Genomic DNA, 26,048 nt, shown 5'->3' on the forward strand with positions numbered 1-26,048 from the left:
GTTTCGGTGCATCATCACACCATCTTCGGAGCCTACTAGATCTCGGCATCATCTCGAACTTCTCTGCCTGTTATGTGGGTGCGTTTGATTGTTGAAAGTTGTTGAATAGTGGAGTCAAATAGTGTGCGTGTACTGAAATTGATCTGTTTGTTGAGAATTTGATCAGGGTGTGTTTTAGTGTGTTTGTATATTTCGTATTGTTCTAGTGTGTTGAGTTTTTGGTTCTTGGGTTGTATGTGTAGGATTTCCATGTCCGCATTTATGTTACTGTATGTATGGTTAGCATTGGTTATGTGATCGGCATATGTAGATGTATTGTGTCCTCTGGTTATTGCTTTAATGTGTTCTTTGTAGCGTGTTTGGAATGATATGCCTGTCTGTCCAATGTAGAATTTGTCTCAACTATTACATGTGAGTTTGTATACACCTGTGTGGTCGTATTTATTTTTTTGTGTTGTTTGTGTGTTGATATGTTTTTGTAGTGTGTTTTCTGTTCTGTAATGCTATGTTGTATTTCTTCTTTCTGAATGAAGATGCGATCTTATGTGTGCTTTTGTTTTCATATGTTAGTTTGATGTATTTCTTGTGTTCTTGTGTTTTGCGTGTTTTTGTGTTTGTTAAGTTTTTGTTTTGTCTTTCTTATGATGTTGTCTCTTATGTTTGGATTGTAACCGTTTTCTTGTGCTATGTATTTGATTATGTTCACTTCTTCATTGTAGTGTTGTTGGCTCATGGGTATGTTGAGTAATCTGTGTACCATTGTCCTGAATGCAGCATGTTTGTGTTGTATGGGGTGGTTAGATGTGTTGTGTATGTGTGTGGTGGTGGTGGTGGTTGGTTTTCTGTATATTTTGAAGGTATGTTTGATGTCAATTAAGTCCACTAGTCAATCAGTTACTTATATTCAAGTGTTAAAAGTAGTGTATGCAAGATTCAAAACAGACACAGTGAATTATGCAGCAGCATCATTAATAAGTGCAACAGGGAGCAACAAATGTGCTGTAACAGTCGATGGCAGTTGGCAAATAAGAGGATTTTCTTCTCTTGTGGGTGTCGTCACAGCTGTATCTGTCAAAACAGGTAAAGTTCTGGACGTGGAAGTTATGACAAAAGACTGCATGTCTTATAGGATGCATAGGAAGAAAGATAAGAACTCTTCTTCTTATCAGACTTGGAAGGCGAACCACAAGTGTGCCATCAATTATGAAGAGTCTTCGCCTAACATGGAACCAGTTGGAGCAGGCAGGCTGTTTCTCAGATCGATTCAGCTCAGAGGTCTGACTTATAGTGAATATCTTGGAGATGGGGACTCCAAGAGTTTCAAAACGCTTTGTGATTTGGACCCATATGATAGGGTAAAGATTGAAAAACTGTAATGTGTTGGGCACTACCATAAGAGGATAGGAAAAGTACTGCGTCAGCTGGTGACATGTCAAAAACTTGGTGGAAAAGGAAAGTTAATCCAGGCTCTCATTGCTAAACTACAAAATTACTTCGGTATTGCCTTGAGAGCCAGCTCTGGTAGTGTCGAACAGATTTATAAGGCAATCTGGGCTTCCCTATTTCATGTTGCTGCAAATGAAAAGCAGCCAATACATGCAAAGTGTCCTCTGGATGAGGACAGCTGGTGCTCATATCAGGTAGCAAAAGCCAAGGGTGTACCTTATAGGCACAAGGGACCTGGAATACCAATAGACATTCTCAGAAACATCAAGCCTGCATATGAACAACTCACTGACAAGAAAATGTTGCAGAAGTGTTTACGTGAGAAAACACAGAACATCAATGAGTCGTTCAATGGAATGATATGGAGGAGATGCCCCAAGGAGACATATTTTGAAAGGCACACAGTGGAACTTGCAGTAATGGATGCTGTCTGCCATTTCAACAAAGGGCCTGAAGTTAAATTGGACATTTACAGGAAGATGGGGATTGAACCTGGGACCAATATGATGATTGGTGTTGCTTCCGCTCAGCAAAAAAAGGACTTTTCTGCCAAAAAACATTCCACACCTGATCAGAAGACCAGAAGAAGGTACTTGAGGGGCAGGAAGAAAATGAAACTGGACACACAAACTGCTTCAGAGGGTGTTACCTATGATCTTGGAGCATTTTAATAACTTCTATTTTCTTTCTTCATTTTCGGTAAGAACAGTATTTTTACACATCTTGATTACACAACAAGGAAACAAAGGAAACAAAATACAGATCCAAAACCTACATCAACACATAAACAAAATACACCCAAACTACACTACACATTAGAAACTGAAAAAAAGAAATCCATAAATTTTCTAGACATCACAATAACAAAAGTAGACAACAAACACACAGAAAACCCAGAACAACAACAACACACATACATAACACATTCAACCACCCCACACAACACAAACAAGCTGCATTCCGAACAATGGTACACAGACTACTCAACATAACAATGAACCAACAGGATTACAACGAAGAACTAAACACAATCAAATCCATAGCACAAGAAAACGGATACAACCCAAACATAATAGACAACATAATACGTAAGACAAAATAAAACCACAAAAAAAAAACAGAAGAATTCAACACAAACACAAGAACACAAAAAATACATCACACTAACATACGAAAACAAAAACACACATAAAATTGCAACCTCATTCAAGAAATTAAACTACAACATCGCATACGGAACAAATAACACTCTACAAAAACATCTCAACACACAAACAACACAAACAAACAAATACAACCATACAGGCGTATACAAACTCAAATGTAACACCTGCAACAACTTCTACATAGGACAGACAGGCAGATCATTTCAAACACGTTACAAAAAACACATCACAGCCATAACAAAATTACAAAACACCTCCACATATGTAGAACACATCACAAATGCCAACCACACCTACAGAGACATCAACACAGACATGGAAATACTGCACATCCAACCAAAAAGCCAGTAACTCAACACACTAGAACAATATGAAATATACAGACACACGAAAACACACCCCAACGATATTCTCAACACACAACTCAATTTCAAAACACATACACTCTTTGACTCTACACTACGAACGCACCCACACAGGAAACAAGAGGCGCCAAGACCAACAACGACCAGTTCCGAAGATGACCGAAAATAGGTCGAAACATGTTAACAAGGTACGTTAAAATTTAACACAAGAAAGTTCTTATCATACATATTCTGTGAAGTTTTTTGATCAAATGTCTCGGGCGAAACATCATACCTCCACTCATAATACAGATAAAGTTATGATTCTGGTGTCATTTTAAAGGTTGGAGTGTTTTCTAATGCCTGAATTAAAATTATGTATGTGCACTGGGTCGGAATTTTATTATGATTTTTTTTTTAAACTTTGCAAATCTTTTTATCGCACTGCATGAGAAAATTTCAAATAATTATTTAATTATCAAACCTAGAATATTTTAAGTTAATTCAGGCAAAAGACAATTTATTTACCTACAGAATAGCAAAAAAATCTTTGAAATTGGATGATTAGAAATGGAGATATGTTTTTAGATTTTCATGAATTTATAAACAAAATTGTTTATAAACAAAAGTAAGATTTAAAATATTTTTCTCACATGTAACCCTGTTTTAAATCATGCCCTTTACCATTTAAAAATACCTTACTACATTATTTTGCAATTTTGTAATTTTTTTTTTACCTTTGGCAGCCAATATTAAACTGCCGGAGACCGAATCTGTAGAAGCAACTTGTGTTGTTAAGCAGAACTTAGTTCTGCCTTAGAGTTGAGCCATACAGTGCGGTATAGAGTTGCTATTAATTGATAGAATCTGTAAGTTTAGAGTTTATGTTTAAACAGTAGTTTGTTGTTTGAAATAATATTCTACTGTAAGGAAGACATACTGGTATTTCAGTTCTCCAAAAAGCATTGTAAAATTTCCGGATTTATAGTTACGATCACGTAAGAGTAGTTCCTAAAAGGCTAATTTGCAGCGTATAGGGTCAGATTGACCTTATTTTAAGGGCGGCATTGGCCCGTTTCTTAATTTGAGTTGACTTTATTGTGAAACCTTTGTTTCACGTTTTGTGCATTTGACAGTTCATATTTTTAATAGACTTCTTGTCCAAGTGTGATAATGACAAATGCAAAAGTTAACACAGTGCAGATATCATAAATTTATTCAGTGATCATAAATGTTAAAAGAGTGTATTGAACATTTTATTGTATTTAATTTAAAAGAACACGGCTTAGTATAGAAAAAGATTTGCATACCACTGAGCATTTAAGATTTAATTGTTATCATGTTGCCGACCCTGATTATTTGCAATAAATTGTAAAGCGATTGTTTTAGGCGCTCGAGATCTGTCTAGAATAGGCTACTAATCGCTAGTTTCGTTATTTATGTCCATAATCTTTGTAAAAAAAAAAAAAACAGGACTAAAATCATTGTTGCCATCCCGTTTGGAAGACATTAGCCCAGAAAAGAAACAAATGAATATTCTAAATGTCAACGAAATTATCACACAGTAAGAGGTTATCATACGTTCATTATTGTACATAATAAAATAGTCAAAATTATATCGCAATCCTGATTGCAGGTAGAACTACTCTGCTCACGGCAACCTTGATTCCCTTGCTTGCTGTATATTCTATGAAGTATATTTCAATGACAATGTTGATTCATGTTGTTTTGTTGTGGAAGCTGAAGAATTGAAATCCACTTTTAGTTTCACGTGTGCTTTATTATGGTTACAAAATGTACATACGTCTTTACGAGTTTCATTATTTGACATTGTAGTTATTCTATTGCATATTTGTTACTTCTGTATTCTAATTTAATTTCGGTAAATGATCACATTACCACCATTTCGTAGCAATGTCATATTTTATTTTCGCTAAACCAAATTTCATTGCATTTCATATACAGTACAATTACTTTAGCATTGAAGCTTTAGTATGTGGGATAAACTTCAGAACACAGTTACTCCGGTTATCCCGACTTTGAGACATTACGGAGGCATGGAAAATTAGGGGTGCAGTATGACTACGTAAGTGGAACAAGGTAATTTGTGGATAGGGTTACCATGAGAAGAAATTCTATAGGAGGACATGGAATCTAAAATAAGAGGACATTGCTGAAAAAGGAGGACGTTTTAAACATTGGTTTGAACAAAATTAAGTGAAAATAAAAGCAATGGCTCACCTTAGTTTCCTCACTAGTTGCTGGATCAGTATTACATCTGTACCCTACCGTACGTATCGGTGGAGCCCACTTTGTGCACAAGAACCTGAAGACACAAACTTCTATCTTGTAACAAATAATTATGGAACTGTTCACAGGACATTTCCTTGAAATTATGTCTCACCATGATGATACCTCTGACTGTGTCCGTTACCATGCGATTTCGTTCTTTTGTCCATTGAGCAGATATTAGGGAAAATAATCTCTCAACACTTCCATTGTGACTTGGGATAAATAAATAGAATTGACATATTTTTAAGAGTTCTGAGAAAGTTTCAGTGCTCGCAGAACTATTGGAATTGAAGAATTGGCACCATTGTTTACCTAAACTTAAATCTTTGTCAAAATTAACTTGATTGGCATATCTTTGTACATTGCAGAATAGAATTGATAAAGTAGCTTGGAATCATGAATAGTGACGTTTTTAGAGTGTAAGGATTCAATGCATGTCAATAGGTTATATTTTGTTTTTTTTTTTTATGTGGTCCAGCCTCAACCATTGAAAGCAGTTAACTTCGTTCATAGGTTTTCACCATTTGTTTAGATATTCTATGCATAATATCGCACATTATTCAATATTCATATTAATTGTAGTTGAAATGCGAAATGTGGGACACTTCAATTTTTTTTAAATGCATGCCGGACAGGATAAAATGATTAAAAAAGAGGACATGTCCTCCTTCTGCCGGACGGATGGTAACCCTACGTACAGAATTTTTTTTAATGAGATTCATAATTTTAAAGGGTTGCAACTTAAATCTTTGCATAAGAGGTCGTGTGGTGTTGCTACGAACTGATGTCGAGTTTGTTTATCGTTTCCACATGATTGTATATCTATTGAATACTTTGTTTCTAGTCTTAAGTTACAGTTTATGCTACTACCAATTTCCGTACGTACTGTATTTCATTTATTTTTCTGTAAGATATTGTAAGGTCCGCAATCTCTGGACTCCCGAAGAAACAGGAGCTTAGCTGTTTCTTGTGTTATAGACTTATATTATTACCGCAAGAGGGCTAGGTACCAAAATTTATCACTGTACGTCTAAACACAGGTATATGCATGTAAGTTAATTAATATTGCACGAAAGTCTAATGTTGTTGCAATGGCTTCAAAATGAATTTGAATCTTTTAGAGTAAATCATTCCCAAATAATTATATTAATCACGTCATTATTTTATCAAATGTGTATGTCATTTTTCATTCTGTTAATAAGATGCTTATACCACAGTCTACTATATACAGTCGCGAAGCTCAATATGTAGTAAAAATGCAAACATGGGTAGTTGCCCACCACTAGGATCGCTACTATCGCCTCATCATCGCAGATCTCTCTCCTAGCAGACGACAAAATATGTTACACTTTCGTTGTCGTGTTCTTTTGGAAAAATTAACACCTTCCTTCCATTATTGAAATATTAAATGCATAAAGTTAATTTATTATTTTAATGAAGTATATTAAATTCCACCATAAACTCGAAGATACCTGCAAGAAATAAGTTAATATAATTTTTGTTTGTGCAAAAGGAACTGAAATTTACTATAATAGCTTCAATCATTCAAGATTATAGCGATAATTAACTATGAAACCAATAAATATTAATTTGCATTTCTCTTTACAACAATAATAATGGAAATATGAATTAATGGAGTAACTTACGTGTACCGGTACTTGTAGTGTAGGCTTACGTAGTTAACAAAGTGGGATGAGGTTACGCAATAATAATCACACCAGCATTGGAAATAAAACGTGATCAATAAATTTTATTGTAACAGACTTTTTTTACGTCTCTAGTAAAGCAACAAATAAAAATAACAAAATTAACAGCTATAATTAAAAACATATCCTTTGAAGAAAAAAGTAGGCCTAAGCAATAATAATCCCACCAGAATTGAAAATAAAACGTGATCAATAAATTTCATTAAAACAAACTTAATTTTTCTACGTCTTTAGTAAAATAATACATAAAAATAATAACAAAATTAATAGCTACAATTAAAAATATATCCTCTGAAAAAAAAGTAGACCTAACCTTTATTTCTCTGGAAATTTAGCAGCCTAAGTGACAGAACTTTAACCGGTATCTAATGTCCTTTCGGTTAGACTGAAATATTTCGTTGTGAAATTTAAGGATATAATGTATTCTAACAGTCACAAAGAACTTCAGATTAACAGTTTTGTTTCTGCACAGCATTCTTGTGGAAACCCAGGAACCTTTCTGAATCTTTCGGAAATCGGAAAAAGGATAACGCTGGCCTCTTTCTCTTACTGTTGCTACAGTTTATAGCACTACAAACGTCTCCTCCTTGTCCCATATTATTATTCCAATTATTATATTTTAGCCATTAACATTTTCATTATAACCAATAACGAACATTTCACAAGCATCAAGTCCACACCTGTGGAGTAATGGTTAGAGCGTCTAGCCGCGAACCCAGGTGGCCCGGGTTCGATTCCCGGTCGGGGCAAGTTACCTGGTTGAGGTTTTTTCTGGGGTTTTCCCTCAACCCAATATGAGTAAATGCTGGGTAACTTTCGGTGTTGGACCCCAGACTCATTTCACCGGCATTATCACCTTCATCTCATTCAGACGCTAAATAACCTGAGATGTTGATAAAGCGTCGTAAAATAACGTACTAAAATAAAAAAAACAAGCATCAATGTGAAATACGCAACGAGCTAGCACTCGATAGAAATACGACACGGTCCAAAGTCGACCATGGACAGTCTATTGTTTCTAGTTGCTAACTGCTTGGAGCGCTTTATCACGAGATTTGCAAAAAAACACCTCAAGCTTCGCGACTGTGCTTATACTGAGTTATTTCATTTTTATGAGTATCTCTGTATTTTTTTGAACTCATATCGTACAGGGCAGGATGATTGCAAACATCGTTAATTAAAGTTTCAGAATTTCTTTGTGAGAAATTGCTAAATACACGATGTTTTCAGCCACATTTGTGATATCGTCATTTTTTTGCTTTCTAAATGAACGACGATCATCACTGTCAGTTTGAAGCCAAGTCAATCTAGAGCGATAAAGGCCAGCGCAGATAGCTGTAGCCAACGCAGGACATTGTAAAGAAACCAGCTCAATGTATTTACATTACAGCTAATCAAGTTGTGTTGTTCGCTTGGCGATGATCGCCATAGCGGAACCATAGGTTAAGGAGGTTATGTGTAAAACCGGGTAATATTGAACACACACACACTAACTCACTCTCAAACTCCCTCTCTCTCTCCTCCTTCCCTCCCTCTCTCCCTCTCTCCCTCCTTTTTTCCAAAGAGAAATGGGATCTCATTTTGTGCACGAGGAATATGTGTAATCCAATTCATAATCACTTACTTACCTGCTAATATAAAGATGTCAGATGTCATACTTCAGTGCAGCAGATAATTAGTTCAGAACAAGTTCGGAATTTTCAGCGAATTATGTTATAAGCCTAACCATTCCAGACAGGACTTTTTCCGACTATCTTATATCCTGTAGATGAATGTCAGTCTCTGTAAAATTCTCTTCCAGTTGAGATGGATGTGATAAAAATGGAACCCGACATCAACCCATTGGCGATACAGTCAAATGAAACAGAAGAGAAAAAGTACTTATCACAGGTAAATTGAAAGTTACTAATAAGTGTTTCTTTTTTACGTTAGAAATGTAAACTCTACCACAATAACTATACATGTTTCTATTTATAGTTAGTAGCCTATAGGCCTGCTAACAAATTTCAAGCCAGCAATTGTTTGTGCTGCCCACTATCTCGTCACAAGTTACATTCTTGTATTGCACATAATGTTTTGAGAGTTGATATTATTTGAAGGATTCAGAGCCATAGTGGGTCAAGTGCCATTTATTAAAAGCGGAGAAAGCAAGGATTAAAGTTAAGTGAATACCATAGTTTAATGAAGATTGACATATCATTTAGTTTAATGTGTATACTTTATATTTCTTGCTATATGTTTCCATTGAATTATGGCAATAACTTCATTTTAACCATTGTTTTCTACGGTTTTAGTAAATGGCGCTTGGCCTTCTATGTTTCTGAACCATTCGTTTGCTTGTGGTTTAATGAGCTTCAAATGAAATATTTTCATATAAACCATGCTAATTCGTAACTTGTTCTGTACTTTAATGAATTATAGAAAGTGATCCATTTGAGAAGACATAAAAGAAAAACAGCGGACCATAACTCTTGCAATATATTTTTCAATAATCTGTAAATATATTCTAGAAGAATAGAAGTTTTACCCACATTAGACCTCAATGTGCCACCATTGCATACACAACACAGTTCATATACCTACCATGTGAGACGTACCATTTCGAAAACCTGAGACAATCTTCGGTTTGAGATACTGATTATATCCCTATTTCGCTGTGCATACACAGCTTTCTGCAGAAAAACCCAAACAAAGGAATTGGTTGGCGTCAGGTCTGCAGAATTTGGACATCATGTAACTGGCCGTCTTGGCCTCACACTTGATGTTGAATGTTATTCACGAGCTTTGAGGTGATCTACAATCCTGATGGAACACCGTGCCATGTTGTTTTCCTATAGCAGCTGAGGAATGAAATACTAATGTGATCTGTTTCTTGAGATCCACATATCGTAATGCCTGAACATGTTGCATGCAAGAGAGGAAAAGTTTCAGGTAACGTTGACAGGTTGTGTATGACTTTACTATCTCTGTGGATGTTTTTATGAGACTCTTTTTGGGACTTGCTGTCATACCAACGCTAACAGTAGCTTCGGTTTCGAGAACACGCCTACGGCCACCCATGTATGTCATGTTAATAGATCCATTTTCACCAGAATTATGGTAACATAACCTTACCGACTAGTAATAATTCAGAGCTCTCCACACATGATGCCCTTCATTAAAACAATATTGAACTGATGTTACACTTTCAAATTTTGCAAACCACAAAACATTTCGCTAATTACCTTGCAGTAAAAGGCGTTTTCTTTATTCACTCATTGTAAGTCACAGTCTGTCTTATTTTGTTCTTAAAAACCATGATAAAAGACTCTTGTGTATTAATGTTATATTGGAACTAAAATAGCTTGTGTAGCACTCATGATATAATTTTTATAGCGATTGTATTTTATATCTTCCCAAAGAGATCAGACTGTGGTATGGAAGATCATGAAGTTCAATTTTATTACAAGTGAATAGCTACATGTTGTTGCAATGGCTTGGCTGTCAAATGCGGGGACTTATAGCACCTTCGTAGCAAACAGAGATGAATTTTTGTGATTCTGTCAGCCACCTCATTTTAAAACGTCATTTTTTTATTACTTGCTTTCCATAGAGAAGTTGAATTAAATTCGTTATTACTTACTTACTTACAAATGGCTTTTAAGAAACCCGCAGGTTCATTGCCGTCCTCACACACACACACACACATAAGCCCGCCATCGGTCTTATTCCTGTGCAAGATTAATCCAGTCTCTATCATCATATTCCACTACCCTCAAATCCATTTTAATATTATCCTTCCATCTATGTCTTGCCTCCACAAAGGTATTTTTCCCTCCGGTCTCCCAACTAACACTATATGCATTTCTGGATTTGCCCATACGTGCTACATGCCCTGCCCATCTCAAACGTCTGGATTTAATGTTCCTAATTATGTCAGGTGAAGAATACAATGTGTGCAGTTCTGTGTTGTGTAACTTTCTCCTTCTCTTGTAACTTCATCCCTGTTAGCCCCAAATATTTTCCTAAGAACCTTATTCTGAAACACCCTTAATCTCTGTCCTCTCTCAAAGTGAGAGTCCAAGTTTCACAACCATAAAGAACAACCGGTAGTATAACGTTTTATAAATTCTTCCAGATTTTCTGACAGCAGACTAGATGACAAAAGCTTCTCTACCGAATAATAACATGCATTTCCCATATTTATTCTGCGTTTAATTTCGTCCCGAGTGTCATTTATATTTTTTACTGTTGCTCCAAGACATTTGAATTTTTCCACTTCTTCGAAGGATAAATGTCCAATTTTTATATTTCCATTTCGTACAATATTCTGGTCATGAGACATAATCATATACTTTGTCTTTTCGCTATTTACTTCCAAATCTATCGCTTTACTTCAAGTAAAATTTCCGTCTTTTCTCTAATGGCTTGTGGATTTTCTCCTAACATATTCACGTCATCCGCATAGACAAGCAGCTGATGTAACCCATTCAATTCCAAACCCTGTCTGTTATCCTGAACTTTCCTAATGGCATATTCTAGAGCGAAGTTAAAAAGTAAAGGTGATAGTGCATCTCCTTGCTTTAGCCCGCAGTGAATTGGAAAAACATCAGATAGAAACTGGCTTATAAGGAATCTCTTAAATTCGTTATAATAAGATTAACTATGTTCAGCGGAATTAATGTTTCTTCTTTTTTTTTTTACTACGAGTATTAAGGCTATTAGTCTGTTACACCTCAAATGGCTGATCACACCAGCGTTTCTTCGTACATGTCAGTTTCTTCTACCTTCTTCCTTCTTGTCTAGGGGATTAATCTTTTAGGTATTCAACCTTTATACATTCATTCCACATGCTACAACTAGGAGTTCCATGTTGATACAGCGTCGTAAAATAACCCAATAAAAAAAAAACTAGGAGTTCCTATATTCATCAGCTGTATCATTTAGACTATTAATATTTAATTCTTTCCCTATTTTAGTGTTCCCCAGATATGGAGGGTGGCTGCGAATATGTTCAATAAGCAGTCGCGAATAGCCGATAAGGTGTGGTCCTCCAGCTTGGGTATTGGGTGAAGGGCTAACAACCCATTACCATAAACATATTGTTACAAAACCCCAAAATAAACCTCGGAATGGGACTGATTCTCTGGCACGACCAAGGAACATTAAATTAAGACGTTTGAGATGGGCGGGTCATATAGCATGAATGGGCGAATCCAGAAATGCATATAGAGTGTTAGTTGGGAGGCCGGAGGGAAGAAGACCTTTGCGAAGGCCGAGACGTGGATGGGAAGATAATATTAAAATGGATTTGAGGAAGATGGGATATGATGATAGGGACTGGATTAATCTTGCTCAGGATATGGACTGATGTCGGGCTTATGTGAGGGCAGCAATGAACCTCCGGTTCCTTAAAAGCCGTAAGTAAGTAAGTAAGTGTGTATTTCCAATGTCCTTCACTCTTCTTGAATTCTGAAAATACTCTGGTTGTAATAGATTAGAAGGTTAGAAGCGTAGAGGCACTCTCGATTGTTCTGTAAGTTTCTTTGGTTTGTCGCCACTGACTATGTTTTATTGGGCTTTATAAAGTCATTATCTACCTCCCCTATTGTCAAGGATATTCAAGAATTGGAGGCATACATCAGAGATGCCTGTGCCTTTATTTATCATGAAATGCACTGCATCTTGATCAAATATTGCGATGATATGAAAGCTAGTCATATTTCTCGCACTGTATTTGAGCACCTATAACATTTGTTGGAATTTTTTTCACTTGGAATTTAGTATATAAATTTACTTTTGGAGTATTTCTGAGTCCCAAATGGAATAAGAAAACATTACAGTCACTGTATAGAAAGCGTTGTATAATGTGAATTGGACGCCATTACAGATTTGGTTCTAATTTATTCAATTACCCAAGTAAGATATTACCTTTTCTATGTCATAAGCCACTTTTGAAATCTGTTGTCTATTTTCCCTTCAATTATTTCCATAATTCCTCTCCTGTGCTGCAAGTAGTATTGAAGCACTGGCATGCAAACCCAGAGTGTACCTGTAACACTTCTGATCAGCTTCCGTCACTTTGTAATATTTTACTCATTCATAATGCCTCTATGTTCTGCAGGAAGGGAATTTATTGGATCTTCCCGTGACTAGGATAAAGGAGGAATACGTGGACGACAGCTATGATCACAATCCAGAGATAAAATTTGAAGAAATTATATTGTTGAAGTGTGAAGTTGAGGTGAGTGGATCTCATTGAGTGTGCTGGCTCTTCTTTCCAAAGTTTAACTTTTATTCCTTTCGTCACAGAAACCTTCTTTGTATAACTGTGTTGACTGCAAATTTTGGTTTACAATGAGGACAGTAAATCTGTCTGCATGCTATTTATTGCTTATTTCTGTATTGCAGAATAGCCTAAATTTGAAGTGCTGTATGGCTCTTAAGTTTTGAAGCAAATTCTTTCAATCATAATAGTACAGTCATTTTTGATAAGGTTTCAGATCTTGCTAAATAGCGTGAATCGCCTAATATTACCATCTTGAATATCTTCTAATGATTATCTATATGCTTTTCCCACAAAATTAAAAGCTAGATTTAGGGTTCACATTTAACATTTTTTTTTTTTTTTTTAGTCGGTTATTTAACGACGCTGTATCAACTACGAGGTTATTTAGCGTCGATGAGTTTGATGATAGCGAGATGGTATTTGGCGAGATGAGGCCGAGGATTCGCCATAGATTACCTGGAATTCACCTTACGGTTGGGGAAAACCTCGGAAAAAACCCAACCAAGTAATCAGCCCAAGCAGGGATCGAACCCGCGCCCGAGCGCAACTTCAGACCGGCAGGCAAGCGCCTTAACCGACTGAGCCACGCCGGTGGCCATTTAACATATGTGAGGTTTGTGAGAAGTATAGGAAAGTGTGTTTTCATGACAATAGTTATATAGCATAAAAATTGAAAAAGTGGCATTTTATTTCCCTTACAGGACCTTTCGTCCAACAAGCTTTGTCCCTAGCACTTATCGTCCTATAAGACATTTCGTCCATTTAGATATTTCATCCATTTAGACATTTCGTCCAACAAGCTTCGTCAGTAGCGCATATCGTCTAGTAAGGTCATATGATATATATATATATATATATATATATATATAATTTGAAATTGGTAATGGAAATTACGGGAAAATGGCCGAACGGATTTTAATGAATGAACCGTCATTTTGAAGCTTGGCATTCAAGGATTTTCAGAAAAATAGTAACTTTCAATTAAGCGTTAGTTTTCCTACATAATTTTCCTATTTTCCAAAATCCATCTTTCGTCAGTTTTGAGAACTAATTGCATTTCAGAATAAAACAAAACACACACTACAATAAACAATAGGCTATTACACGAAGGCCATGACTTGCAGGATTGCTAATATATTTCAAATTCAAATTCTTCAGTGTGCCGGCTCACACATTACAGCAGTCGACGCAAACCACGCAACGATGATTCAATTAAGTATTTGTATCAAATATGAATGAAGTCTCGCCCACCTCATTATATTTTGCTCGACTAGTATGACTAGTCAGTTTGTTTTTATACCATTAAGTACGAGAAAAATTCGTACCGGCACCGGGAATCGAACCCAGGACCTCTCAGCTGTGCGCGCTGAGTGCACTCTAACCAACTGAGCGCGCACAGCTGAGAGGTCCTGGTTCGATTCCCGGTGCCGGTACGAATTTTTCTCGTACTTAATGGTATAAAATATCAATTAAGTATTGCTATTCGGACTCATATCATCAATGCTGCTGTTTTGCACAGTCCGACATAAGTGAACCTCTCACATCTACAAGTCGTACGATCCGACCACATGACTATTGCGGGAAGGCGATGAGTAGGCCTACTACCATCATTGCCAGCCCTTGTGAGAAGTCTCGAAGACTACAATAAGCCAGTATATTTATGTGAGACTGTGGTAGGCAGATCGAAGTGGAGGAAAATTTCCATTGACATTAAAAAGTAGTTGAAATTCAATTGGTTATTAAATACTTCAAGACTTACTACAAATAATTTATAGGTCTGATTTTGCGATATGTAATTTTCTGAGTATAGCTGTGTATTGGATATTAAAATCTACAAAACTTGAGGTGGTTTGATGACATTATTACCATTAGGAATGAAATATTATTATAGTTAATGCAGTAATGTGACTGTTTTTCATTAATTATACATATTAATGCTGTATTGATGATATGAAAGTGAAACATTTAGGAGTTATATAAGTAGATGTAGAGAATATCTTAAATAAGATCATATCTATAATTTACTGAGTGGCGGCTATATATGGAACTACAAAAATTACGTAGGATAATGTTATTAAAATCAATTATTTTTATAGTTGTGGGGTCTTTTTCATATACTTAATGACGGTGTGGTATAGATATTTATATGCATCATTTTCTTCAGTACCGGTATTGACTCGAGAGAGCGCAAAAATTACAGTTCCTAAGGAAAGATCAAAAGGTATGACTTACTGACAAAATAAGAGGCCTACAAAATTTTTGTAGTATCCCGATTATTTCAGCAAGATCTCTTAACAGGATAAAATGATTTTCCCCTCTATATTTCAAGCTCTACATGCAGCAGCTATACCAAGATGCTATGTCTATTGTTCGAAAGTATAGCAAACCTGACTTTTTTTAACTTTCACCTACAATCCACAATAACCTGAAATAGCTGTTGGTTTACTTCCACATGAAAAACCGACTGATCGTCCTGACATTGTTACTTGCGTTTTCGCGTTGCATCACAAAAACTGAAGGTGGATAGGTTCAAAAAAAAGTATTTGCCATAAAAAAAACCATTCAGAGGGAGTATGTTTCATTATAGTTGAAGCAAATAACCTTTAAAATGTCTGATATTCTTCATTGAAAATAAATCTGAAAAATATTTATTTGCACGTCTAATGAACTCAGTTTGCAGCATTTGCTGCACAAGCCACTAATATTTTCTAAATTTCAGTTCAATTAAACAATTTGGGAAATGGCAGAAATAACCTACACGAGTAAAGGAAAGCAATGCTTCTGTTCCATTCACTTTGTTACCACTTCCACTCGATGAACCATAATGCCATTAGATGCTACTGGGAATGCGAACAAAGACTACTATTTAGTGTCCTTTGTCCTACAACGGTTGATTTGAAGAATATAACAATAATACAGTAGAAATGGAAAGAGAGAGCATTAACAGTCTGCTTCCATTTAAAGTGAGACGCGGAAAATGGTGAATCAAATGAAGAAAAGAACAGAGGATAACCCAAATGAACCTCCAGCGTAGGATTACAAAGAACACGCTCGTGTGGAGGACTGCCTGAGAGGACTGCCTGAGAGGACTTGGTTACAGAGTAGTTATTAATCCAGCTGAACATGACCCTGAATCAAAAGATGAACATTAGTCATATTTTGACAACATTTTTATTACCGGTTTATTACATTATTTATTTATTATATTATATTACGTAATAAATTACCCAATATAATAAAGTGAGAACCAAAATTCTTGACTGAATTGGTCTGGACGAAATGTACAATTTGAATAAAAAAAATTCTTGACCGAAATAGTGTGATAAAGTAACACGGACAAAGTAAGTCTGGACGAAATGTACCTTTATTTCATGAGTAGAGATTTTTGCGAAACAAGACCACAGGTCGAGTGTAGCATCCTATGAACAAAATGTAATTACTTTCAGCATGTGTCATAATTTACTAATAATAATCCGTGGCGCTACAGCCCGTGAAGGGCCTAAACCGACCAGCCGGTTGCTGGCCTCATGCCCACATGCCGAAGCAGAGGTGGACGATCATCCAACCAGAATGGAGGTATCGTGTGGTTAGCACGATGATCCCCCCAGCCGTTATAGCTGGTATTACCGGATTTCGCTACCTATCGTAGCTCCCCAAGTGCATCACGATGCTGGGTGGACACCGGTCCCATACACTAGCCGAAATTTCATGAGAAAATTTCTTCCCCCATGAGAACTCGAACCAGCGCGCATTCCGTAACGCGAGTCCTAGGCAGGATGCCTTAGACCGCGACGCCACGGCGCGGAACCATAATTTACTAAAGATGTTACTAATTGGTCCAACAGAATAATATCTGTTATAATCACAATTAATATTTGAGGAGCAAAATTCGCTCCAGGGCCGGAGATCGAACCCGTGTCCTTGGTTCTACGTACCTAGTGCTCTCCACTGAGCTACGGCGAAAGACATTGTATGAAAAATCACTTCTTCGAGAGAGATAACATTTTTCCCTTCAAAATGGAGAGGGGCTGATGGAATTATTAGAATTTTTTTCTGATACGAGTCATGTTTTCTATAATGTCCATGTTGCAGTCCTGGTGCATGCACCACTAATATATCACAGTGTTTCCCAAACTACAGTTGAACACTTAATACCATTTGCATCAGCATGCTTGTTTCAGATAACATTTCCTGTTCAGTCTTTTTGAAACAAATATAGAAGTAAACTTCTATTGAATTAAACATGCGAGTCTTCGTATATCAACATCAACCATCCCACTGATAGTCTCATGGTAATTATAAAAACAGTTTTCATTTTCCCACAAAATACATGATATAACGAAGAATGACTATATTTAAATATTTTCAGATTATATTCAAAAGCTAGAAATGAAATTAATATCACTGTCAATTTATTAAGGAAGTTCAATTCACAGTATTATGCAAAATGTTTAATGAGTGTAGCATGATTACCAATCTAAATATTTCGAAAGATTTTGGAGGTCTACTAAACCAAATATTAGCTTCAAGGGGTCCGTTGCACAAAAAGGTTGGAACTACAGATCTAGATGATGCACTAACCTCCCTTCATTAATTACTCTACTTTCAGGAAGATTACTTTGATCTGGACAGAGTTCAGCAACAACAGACACGAGATGTATCTATAGAGGAGGATGAAGCATCGACTGAGAGGTAAGTGTATTGTGCTGATTTATTTTCTTCAATTCTTTAACAGCTTCATTTATATAATGACGGAGGACTCTAATTTTTAATGTAGGCCTATGTTAATATTTAATATCTAGCATATATATCTGGTTATTCATATGAACAGCTCAATGTATACTTAGTATCCAACATATGGATCGGATTATTGATACGGACAGCTCAATGTATACTTAGTATCCAACATATGGATCGGGTTATTCATACGGACAGCTCACTGTATACTTAGTATCCAACATATGGATCGGGTTATTCATACAGACAGCTCAATGTATACTTAGTATCCAAAATATGGATCAGGTTATTCATACGGACAGCTCAATGTATACTTAGTATCCAACATATGGATCGGGTTATTCATGCGGACAGCTCAATGTATACTTAGTATCCAACATATGGATCAGGTTATTCATACGGACAGCTCAATGTATACTTAGTATCCAACATATGGATCGGGTTATTCATACGGACAGCTCAATGTATACTTAGTATCCAACATATGGATCAGGTTATTCATACGGACAGCTCAATGTATACTTAGTATCCAACATATGGATCGGGTTATTCATACGGACAGCTCAATGTATACTTAGTATCCAACAAATGGATCAGGTTATTCATACGGACAGCTCAATGTATACTTAGTATCCAACATATGGATCGGGTTATTCATACAGACAGCTCAATGTATACTTAGTATCCAACATATGGATCGGGTTATTCATTCGGACAGCTCATTGTATACTTAGTATCCAACATATGGTTCGGGTTATTCATATGGACAGCTCAATGTATACTTAATATCCAACATATGGATCGGGTTATTCATATGGACAGCTCAATGTATACTTAGTATCCAACGTATGGATCAGGTTATTCATACGGACAGCTCAATGTATACTTAGTATCCAACATATGGATCGGGTTATTCATACGGACAGCTCAGTATATATTTAGTATCCAGCATATGGATCGGGTTATTCATATGGACAGCTCAATATATTCTGTATTTAGTGTGCAACATATGGATGGGGTTATTCATATGAAGAGCTCAATATATGTTTAATGTCCAACGTATGGATCGGGTTATTCATGTGGACAGCTCTATATACAGAGTGTTTCAGGAGGAATAGTAAATATTTTAGGGGGTGATAGTATGTACTGTTCAGAGTAAAAAAGGTTCTTATAAAATTTGTCCAATTTTTATTGGGTACAGAGATACAGCTATTAGAATGTAACCCAAAAAGGTGTTAAGCAAAGGCAAATGATTACGTTCAATGCAGTTTCGTTTCGTGTGTTGCTACTCCGGTTGCCATGGACTTATTTATCGATTGTCATTTTTGTTTTGAAGGTCAAGTTATGAAGTTGCACTTCAATTTATATAACTGAATTTTTTAACTGAGATTGTGATTTGTTGGCCAATTCTACTGTATCGTTTAAGCATGCTGCACATATTTACAGATGCTGAGTATGCCCACTAGGCGTATAATATTATTACTATGTTGGCGACACTGAAACCCACTGTTACATTAATGAAATATGGCCCTATTCTTCATTCACGCTGGACGATATTCGTATATTAGTAGGGGTGGGTTGGGTGAGCTTACAGCTCTATAAATCCAAGGTATTTGATGAAGTTCCTATAGTGGCTGGCACATAAGTAACCTTCACTTCATTATTGTTATTAATTTTGGAATGAGGTTCTTTCAATATAAATATATTGCTTAATAAAATTTGATCTCACCGCAATGAATATTGTGAACTGATGAATTTTGTTTTCATTTCAGCCTAATGGATAATGTAGAGACGTGTGTGCCACCACTACATGCTGGACACCAAGGTAACCACGAACGGTTACTTAGAGGTGAAAGACAATTGAAATCCGATTTGAGTAGAATATGTTCCTCGGTATCAGAGACTGACTTAGTATCGTATATTCCCTTAATTTCAAGCAAGAGAAATATCTACATATCTTCAACAACTGGACATTTGAAAGCAGATATACCAATACATACAGACGGGAGATCTTATAACTGCGATGTATGTGGAAAGTGTTTTTCGTGTTCGGGAAATCTTGCAAGACATACTCGCCTACACACAGGAGACAAGCCATTCAAATGCGATGTGTGTGCAAAATGTTTCTCACAATCGGGATCTCTGAAAAATCACGCCCTCTTACATACAGGCGAGCGACCATTCAAATGTGATGTCTGCGGGAAGTGTTTCTCTGATAGGGGAAATTTGAAAACCCACAACCGCATACACACTGGGGAAAAGCCTTTCATATGCAATGTGTGTGGAAATTGTTTCTCACAATCAGGACAACTGAAAAGACATGCTCTCGTACACACAATCGAGACAACAGTTAAATGCGATATGTGCGGAAAGTATTTTTCCTGTTCTAAAAATCTTGCAAGACATACTCGCCTACACACAGGAGCACAGCCATTCAAATGTGATGTGTGTGGGAAGTGTTTCTCTTACTCGGAATCTTTAAACACTCACGTCCGCATACATACAGGTGAAAGACCATATAAATGCGACGTCTGTGGGAAATGTTTCTCTGACAGAAGGTGTATGATAATACACACACGCATTCACACAGGGGAGAAGCCTTTTAAATGCGATGTGTGTGCACAGTGTTTTTCACAATCTGTGCAACTAAAAAGACACGCTCTCGTAACACACAGGTGAGAGATCACCTAAGGACGATGTGTGTGGAAAATATATTTCTTGGTCGAGACACCTTGCAAAACATAATATTCTACACAGAGGAGATGAGGCATTCAGATGCTATGTTGCAAAGTGTTACTTAGAACCGTGACTTTCCCACATACATTAGGCGAGAGACCATTCATGTCTTTGGAAAGTGTTTTTCTCACAGGAAAAATGTAAAGGTACACACAGAGCAGAAGATTTTCAAACGTGGTGTGTGTGTGTGAAAAGTATGTTTCACAACCTGTGCAAACAGAAAAACTCTCTCTTAACAAACATTGAAGAGATCATTTAAATAGACGAATTCGAAGAATTTCAGAATTCATACACAGCTAACATAAGCGGCAAAGGATAAATTTAAAGGTGTAAGTTTGGTCTGGAAAAGTAAGAAAATAAAAAAAAAATATAGTGGAATCCTTCTTAACCGGCAACAAACTGGGATAGTTCCGGATACGAGATTTTGCCGGATAATTGAATAAATACCAGTATATATTTATACACACACACACACACACACACAAATTCGTATTTCATGGTCGCAAATGTTGAAATACTTACTGGCTTTTAAGCAACCCAGAGGTTCATTGCCGCCCTCACATAAGCCCACCATTGGTCCCTATCCTGAGCAAGATTAATCCAGTCTCTACCATCATACCCCATCTCCCTCGGATCCATTTTAATATTTTCCCATCTACGTCTCGGCCTCCCCAAGGGTCCGGCCTCCCAACTAACACTACATATATTTCAGGATTTGCCGATACGTGCTATATACCCTGCCCATCTCAAACGTTTGGGTTTAATGTTCCTAATTATATCAGGTGAAGAATACAATGGACAGTTCTGCGTTATGTAACTTTCTCTATTCTGCTGTAACGTCATCCCTTTTAGCCCCAAATATTTTCTTCAGAATCTTATTCTCAAACATCCTTAATCTCTGTTCCTCTCTCAAAGTGAGAGTCCAACTTGCACACCCATATGGAAGAACCGGTAATATAACTGTTTTATAAATTCTAACTTTCAGATTTTTTGACAGGCCAGATGACCAAAGCTTCTCAACCGAATAATAACACGCATTCCCCTTATGTATTCTGCGTTTAATTTCCTCCCGAGTGTCATTTATATTTATTACTGTTGCTCCAAGATATTTGAATTCTTCCACCTCTTCAAAAGATAAATCTCCACTCATTATATTCCCATTTCGTACAATCGTCGCTTTGGTAGTGAATGGTTCTATTCCACAGTGAGCAAGTTTGGAGATAAAGCGATTTGAAATTTTTGTGCAATCAGAAAAACTACATTATTTAACATTATGAGAGTAAATTCGAATTGAAATGGATTTTATGTTCTCATACAATTAAGAAGAATGCTATACTATGTTTCATTCCATTAAAATATTTTAATATCAAACTTATAGTTTATAATGTGGCTTAGAACCTTTCATCATATTTATTAATGAGGAATTATCTAACTTAAATTATGAAAGGACATAACCCAAATCTGATAATATGAAAAAAAGTATTGTAGATGATGCTAAAGACATGTATTTTATTTAAAATATTATCAATCCTTTCTGGCATCAATATTTATTTGCAGCACAAGACAAAAAACCGTTCCAAATGTTATTATTCAAGGGTTCCTCAACCTCATTTAAGGCCCAAAAATAAATTAATGTCAAATATCTTTAGGTAGTACAGAAATGTTTTCAAATTAAGAATTTACACTTAAACTATAGGCCCACATACTATATTTTTTAAATTCAGATAAACTGCTTTTGAAAAAGTGTTGTACACAGACGTGAAAGGGCTAATACTACATTGAACAAATGATACAAGCATTAATTTATTATATATGTCATCTTCTTCTGATGACGTTACTGTCTCTTGAGTAGAGTATACTGTTATCACTAGTAAGAAAATCTGTTTCTCTTCGTTTAGGTATTTTTTGTCACTGTGATGGTTCAAAATTCTAGGTCACTCAATCTTTCTTGAAAAATATGCGGGTTGAATTTCCTTTTCTGTATTGCAACTATTTTACCTTCAACCAATTTAGTGTACCTCCATCGTCATAATTGTTCTTATTAATTATCAGTCGAGCAGAAAAGCTCTTAAAATCAAAGAAATCACCGAAGTCCATTTCAACTACCCTATGGAAAGGGTTTTATATTTTGGCTGTTCGGCCAATAGTATACCATCTATCTGGGGTAAAAATATCAGTCTTGTCTCCTCTACCTTCAATGGCAGAATAGATGCTATCACATTCCATTTCAAAATGACCAGAATCCATAAATTATTGATTAATCACGTTGATAGGTAACATCGTTACAGCACGCAGAAACATAGCCACATTTATACGGTTACGGTTTTGTCCTGATGCTGAATCCAAATAGTCGCTTCTTGTACTACTGGATGAAGATTTCTTTAAGTTTCCCAAAGACACATTGCTATTTCTGAGGATCTTCATGCCACATAAAATTTACAGTCTCAGAGTTGCCCAAGTTATCTGTAGTGAAATTAAAAGTTTTCAATTTCTGTATGTAATATAAAAATTGGAGATTTATCCTTCGTAGAGGTGGAAAAATTCAAATATCTTGGAGCAACAGTAACAAATATAAATGACACTCGGGAGGAAATTAAACGCAGAATAAATATGGGAAATGCGTGTTATTATTCGGTTGAGAAGCTCTTATCATCCAGTCTGCTTTCGATAAATCTGAAAGTTAGAATTTATAAAACAGTTATATTACCGGTTCTTCTGTATGGTTGTGAAACTTGGACTCTCACTCTGAGAGAGGAACATAGGTTCAGGGTGTTTGAGAATAAGGTGCTAAGGAAAATATTTGGGGCTAAGCGGGATGAAGTTACAGGAGAATGGAGAAAGTTACACAACACAGAACTGCACGCATTGTATTCTTCACCTGACATAATTAGGAACATTAAATCCAGACGTTTGAGATGGGCAGGGCATGTAGCACGTATGGGCGAATCCAGAAATGCATATAGAGTGTTAGTTGGGAGACCGGAGGGAAAAAGACCTTTAGGGAGGCCGAGACGTAGATGGGAGGATAATATTAAAATGGATTTGAGGGAGGTGGGGTATGATAGAGACTGGATTAATCTTGCACAGGATAGGGACCGCTGGCGGGCTTATGTGAGGGTGGCAATGAACCTTCGGGTTCCTTAAAAGCCATTTGTAAGTAAGTAAGTAAGTATGTAATATAGTTTTCCAATATTCGACGCTGGTGGTGTGACAAGAATTTTTTACACAAACATTGTGAAACAGAAAAATGAATTTTCAGATTTAGCTCTTCTTTTATTAGCTATTTTATATTCATTTGCTTCCTGTTTCCTAGCCACATCCAGATCCATATTTTTCTTGAAGTTCTTGTTATCCTGCCTCATCTTTGTTATTAAAAGCATACAGAAATCACATTGATCCTTTTTCGGCTTGTGGAAACCATAATTAAATACGGTGGTGATTTTTTTTTATAATAACTGGCCTTCTCAGGAGTTACGCCAAGTTCTGCACAGTATTCTTTATAGTCACTGTATAGCCTGTTTTCGGATAAGCCAGAAGCAAGGTACTTCATTTTAGTAGAACTTCGACAGTAATGTGAATGATACTGCTGGTAATGGCTTTATATTACGAGACCTTATCATGTTTTTCGCACTCTCTGTTTTCTTGTATGGTAGGAGTTTCTTGCCCCTTTATCTGTCTCTACTGTTCCGGTATTTGTAATTTATTTTGAACATTATGTTTCCATTTTGTCGAATTTGGTTTCCTTTTCTTAGTTAAATTGCTGTCCTCTGTTATATCTTCATTCCTCTCGCTTATCTGATTTTTCTCAACTTGTTCTGTTATCTTCTGTCCATCAGAGTGTGCTGGTGATTCTAAATTATCTTCAGAAGTTGGCCCTTCATCATCCCCTTCTGGATGGTATGGCCGATCATAATCACTTATATCCCCAAATAATTCATCACTACTGTTTTCAAAGTCTGGATTTATGTCAGTTTTACTAGAAGTTGACTTTGATGGCTCAGTACACAAAAAATAATCAAACAATGGTGCCGCAAGTCTAAATTTCTCAGCTTCCAGAAATTAAAAATAAGATAATTTAAGCATTTTATGTGGTTTAAGTCTCTTCACAATTCACGACCTTTCGAGCATTCCTGTTCAAATGAAATTGTGAATGGATGTAAGGCACTTCACAACCGTACAAACGTTCCAGCATTTTTCCTTCCAATGGAACTGTGAATGGATGTAAGACACTTAGGTCTATTCACAACTCAGTAATTGTGGTATAGGGCTTTTCACAAAATTCAAACATCTCCTCATTTTTTAAACTAATCGCATTTTACCTTTAACAAATGTAAAATTTAGACTTCTTAGACTCCATAAATGGTTTTAAGTCAAAAATCAAAATTTTGTGGGTTAGGCCCCTTCACCACCAAAGCGACGCAATATTCTGGTCACGAGACATAATCATATACTTTGTCTTTTCAGAATTTACTTCCAAAGCTATTTCTTTATTTGCTTCAAGTAAAATTCCCGTGTTTTCCCTGAAGAGAAAACTGTTTGTTTTGGTGTCCCATGCAACCTCCCGGAGTTTCTCGGTTTAATTACTTTTCATCCTTTATACAAGCAGCTTTCTATATCATCTGATGCCCTTACTGCTGGAGATCCTGGCCACGCACATTGTCAGTTTCACTATGTAAAAAATTTGGCCCGAAGTTCACAGATGCATAGTCATTTTGACGACCATTCTGTCTTGCATTGAAGAAAGCGGTTTATTTGTATTTTATAATTGCTAATGTAATACATTTGTTCTCTACACTATTATAAACATACAAAATAATGTTGACCTCTCTTAACGTCCATCTTTACATACAAAACAGCGTATTGTTTGGTGTTCACCACATAATGTTCTGGAACATTTGTAACAAAATACTTTCGTCATCCTCTTCTTCTTGACATGTTCACATGAAGTACTGTTGGTGTCTGGCAACTTTGTCTGTGGAAGAGAAGTAAACAAGCTAGTGATGGGGGAGAGGAGCTGGATACATCTGAACTAGACTAGACGTCATTTCGGAAAACGGTTAGCTTCTATATGCGCCGTAGCATTTCTGCTATGTGACGTCACAAGCTTATACAGTAGAACCAATCAGAATCAGTCTATAACAAGCACTTCCTGAGTTCGTTTGTTCACGTGCGAGTGTTTCAATACATTGAATAAGTAAAACTAACATTTACTATGTGTATGTAAGGTAAATAAATGGAAGAAGTGACTGTAAAAACACAAGTATTACACAAGCAGGCGCGGAAAATAGTGTTTAAGGTGTATAATTATTATAAAAACGTTAACGAGCAGAACGCTGCCGGCCATCTTGATGCT

The 26,048-nt window shown here is 36.3% G+C and overlaps 1 protein-coding gene across 2 annotated transcripts; it reads left to right on the plus strand.

The window, feature by feature from the left end:
- Positions 1 to 4,667: 4,667 nt before the first annotated feature.
- On the plus strand, positions 4,668 to 22,218 carry LOC138691659 (zinc finger protein 235-like). 2 transcript variants are annotated; one of them, XM_069813866.1, is made up of 5 exons: positions 4,668 to 5,056; positions 8,756 to 8,844; positions 13,058 to 13,177; positions 17,832 to 17,914; positions 19,732 to 22,218. In XM_069813866.1, exons 2-5 carry the CDS (start codon positions 8,761 to 8,763, stop codon positions 20,636 to 20,638), a joined length of 1,194 nt encoding a protein of 397 aa, XP_069669967.1. In that variant the 5' UTR covers positions 4,668 to 5,056; positions 8,756 to 8,760; the 3' UTR covers positions 20,639 to 22,218. The 2 variants fall into 2 exon arrangements, with proteins under 2 accessions (XP_069669967.1, XP_069669966.1); XM_069813865.1 differs by having other exon boundaries at positions 4,675 to 4,752.
- Positions 22,219 to 26,048: the final 3,830 nt, after the last annotated feature.

The sequence above is a fragment of the Periplaneta americana genome, chromosome 16 (assembly GCF_040183065.1).
Source record: "Periplaneta americana isolate PAMFEO1 chromosome 16, P.americana_PAMFEO1_priV1, whole genome shotgun sequence".
Lineage (NCBI taxonomy): Eukaryota > Metazoa > Arthropoda > Insecta > Blattodea > Blattidae > Periplaneta > Periplaneta americana.

Coding starts and splice junctions, on each gene's coding strand:
- LOC138691659 (XM_069813865.1), top strand. Junction 8,845..13,057: donor AGAAAAAGTACTTATCACAG/GTAAATTGAAAG, acceptor TATGTTCTGCAG/GAAGGGAATTTATTGGATCT. Junction 17,915..19,731: donor GATGAAGCATCGACTGAGAG/GTAAGTGTATTG, acceptor TTTTCATTTCAG/CCTAATGGATAATGTAGAGA.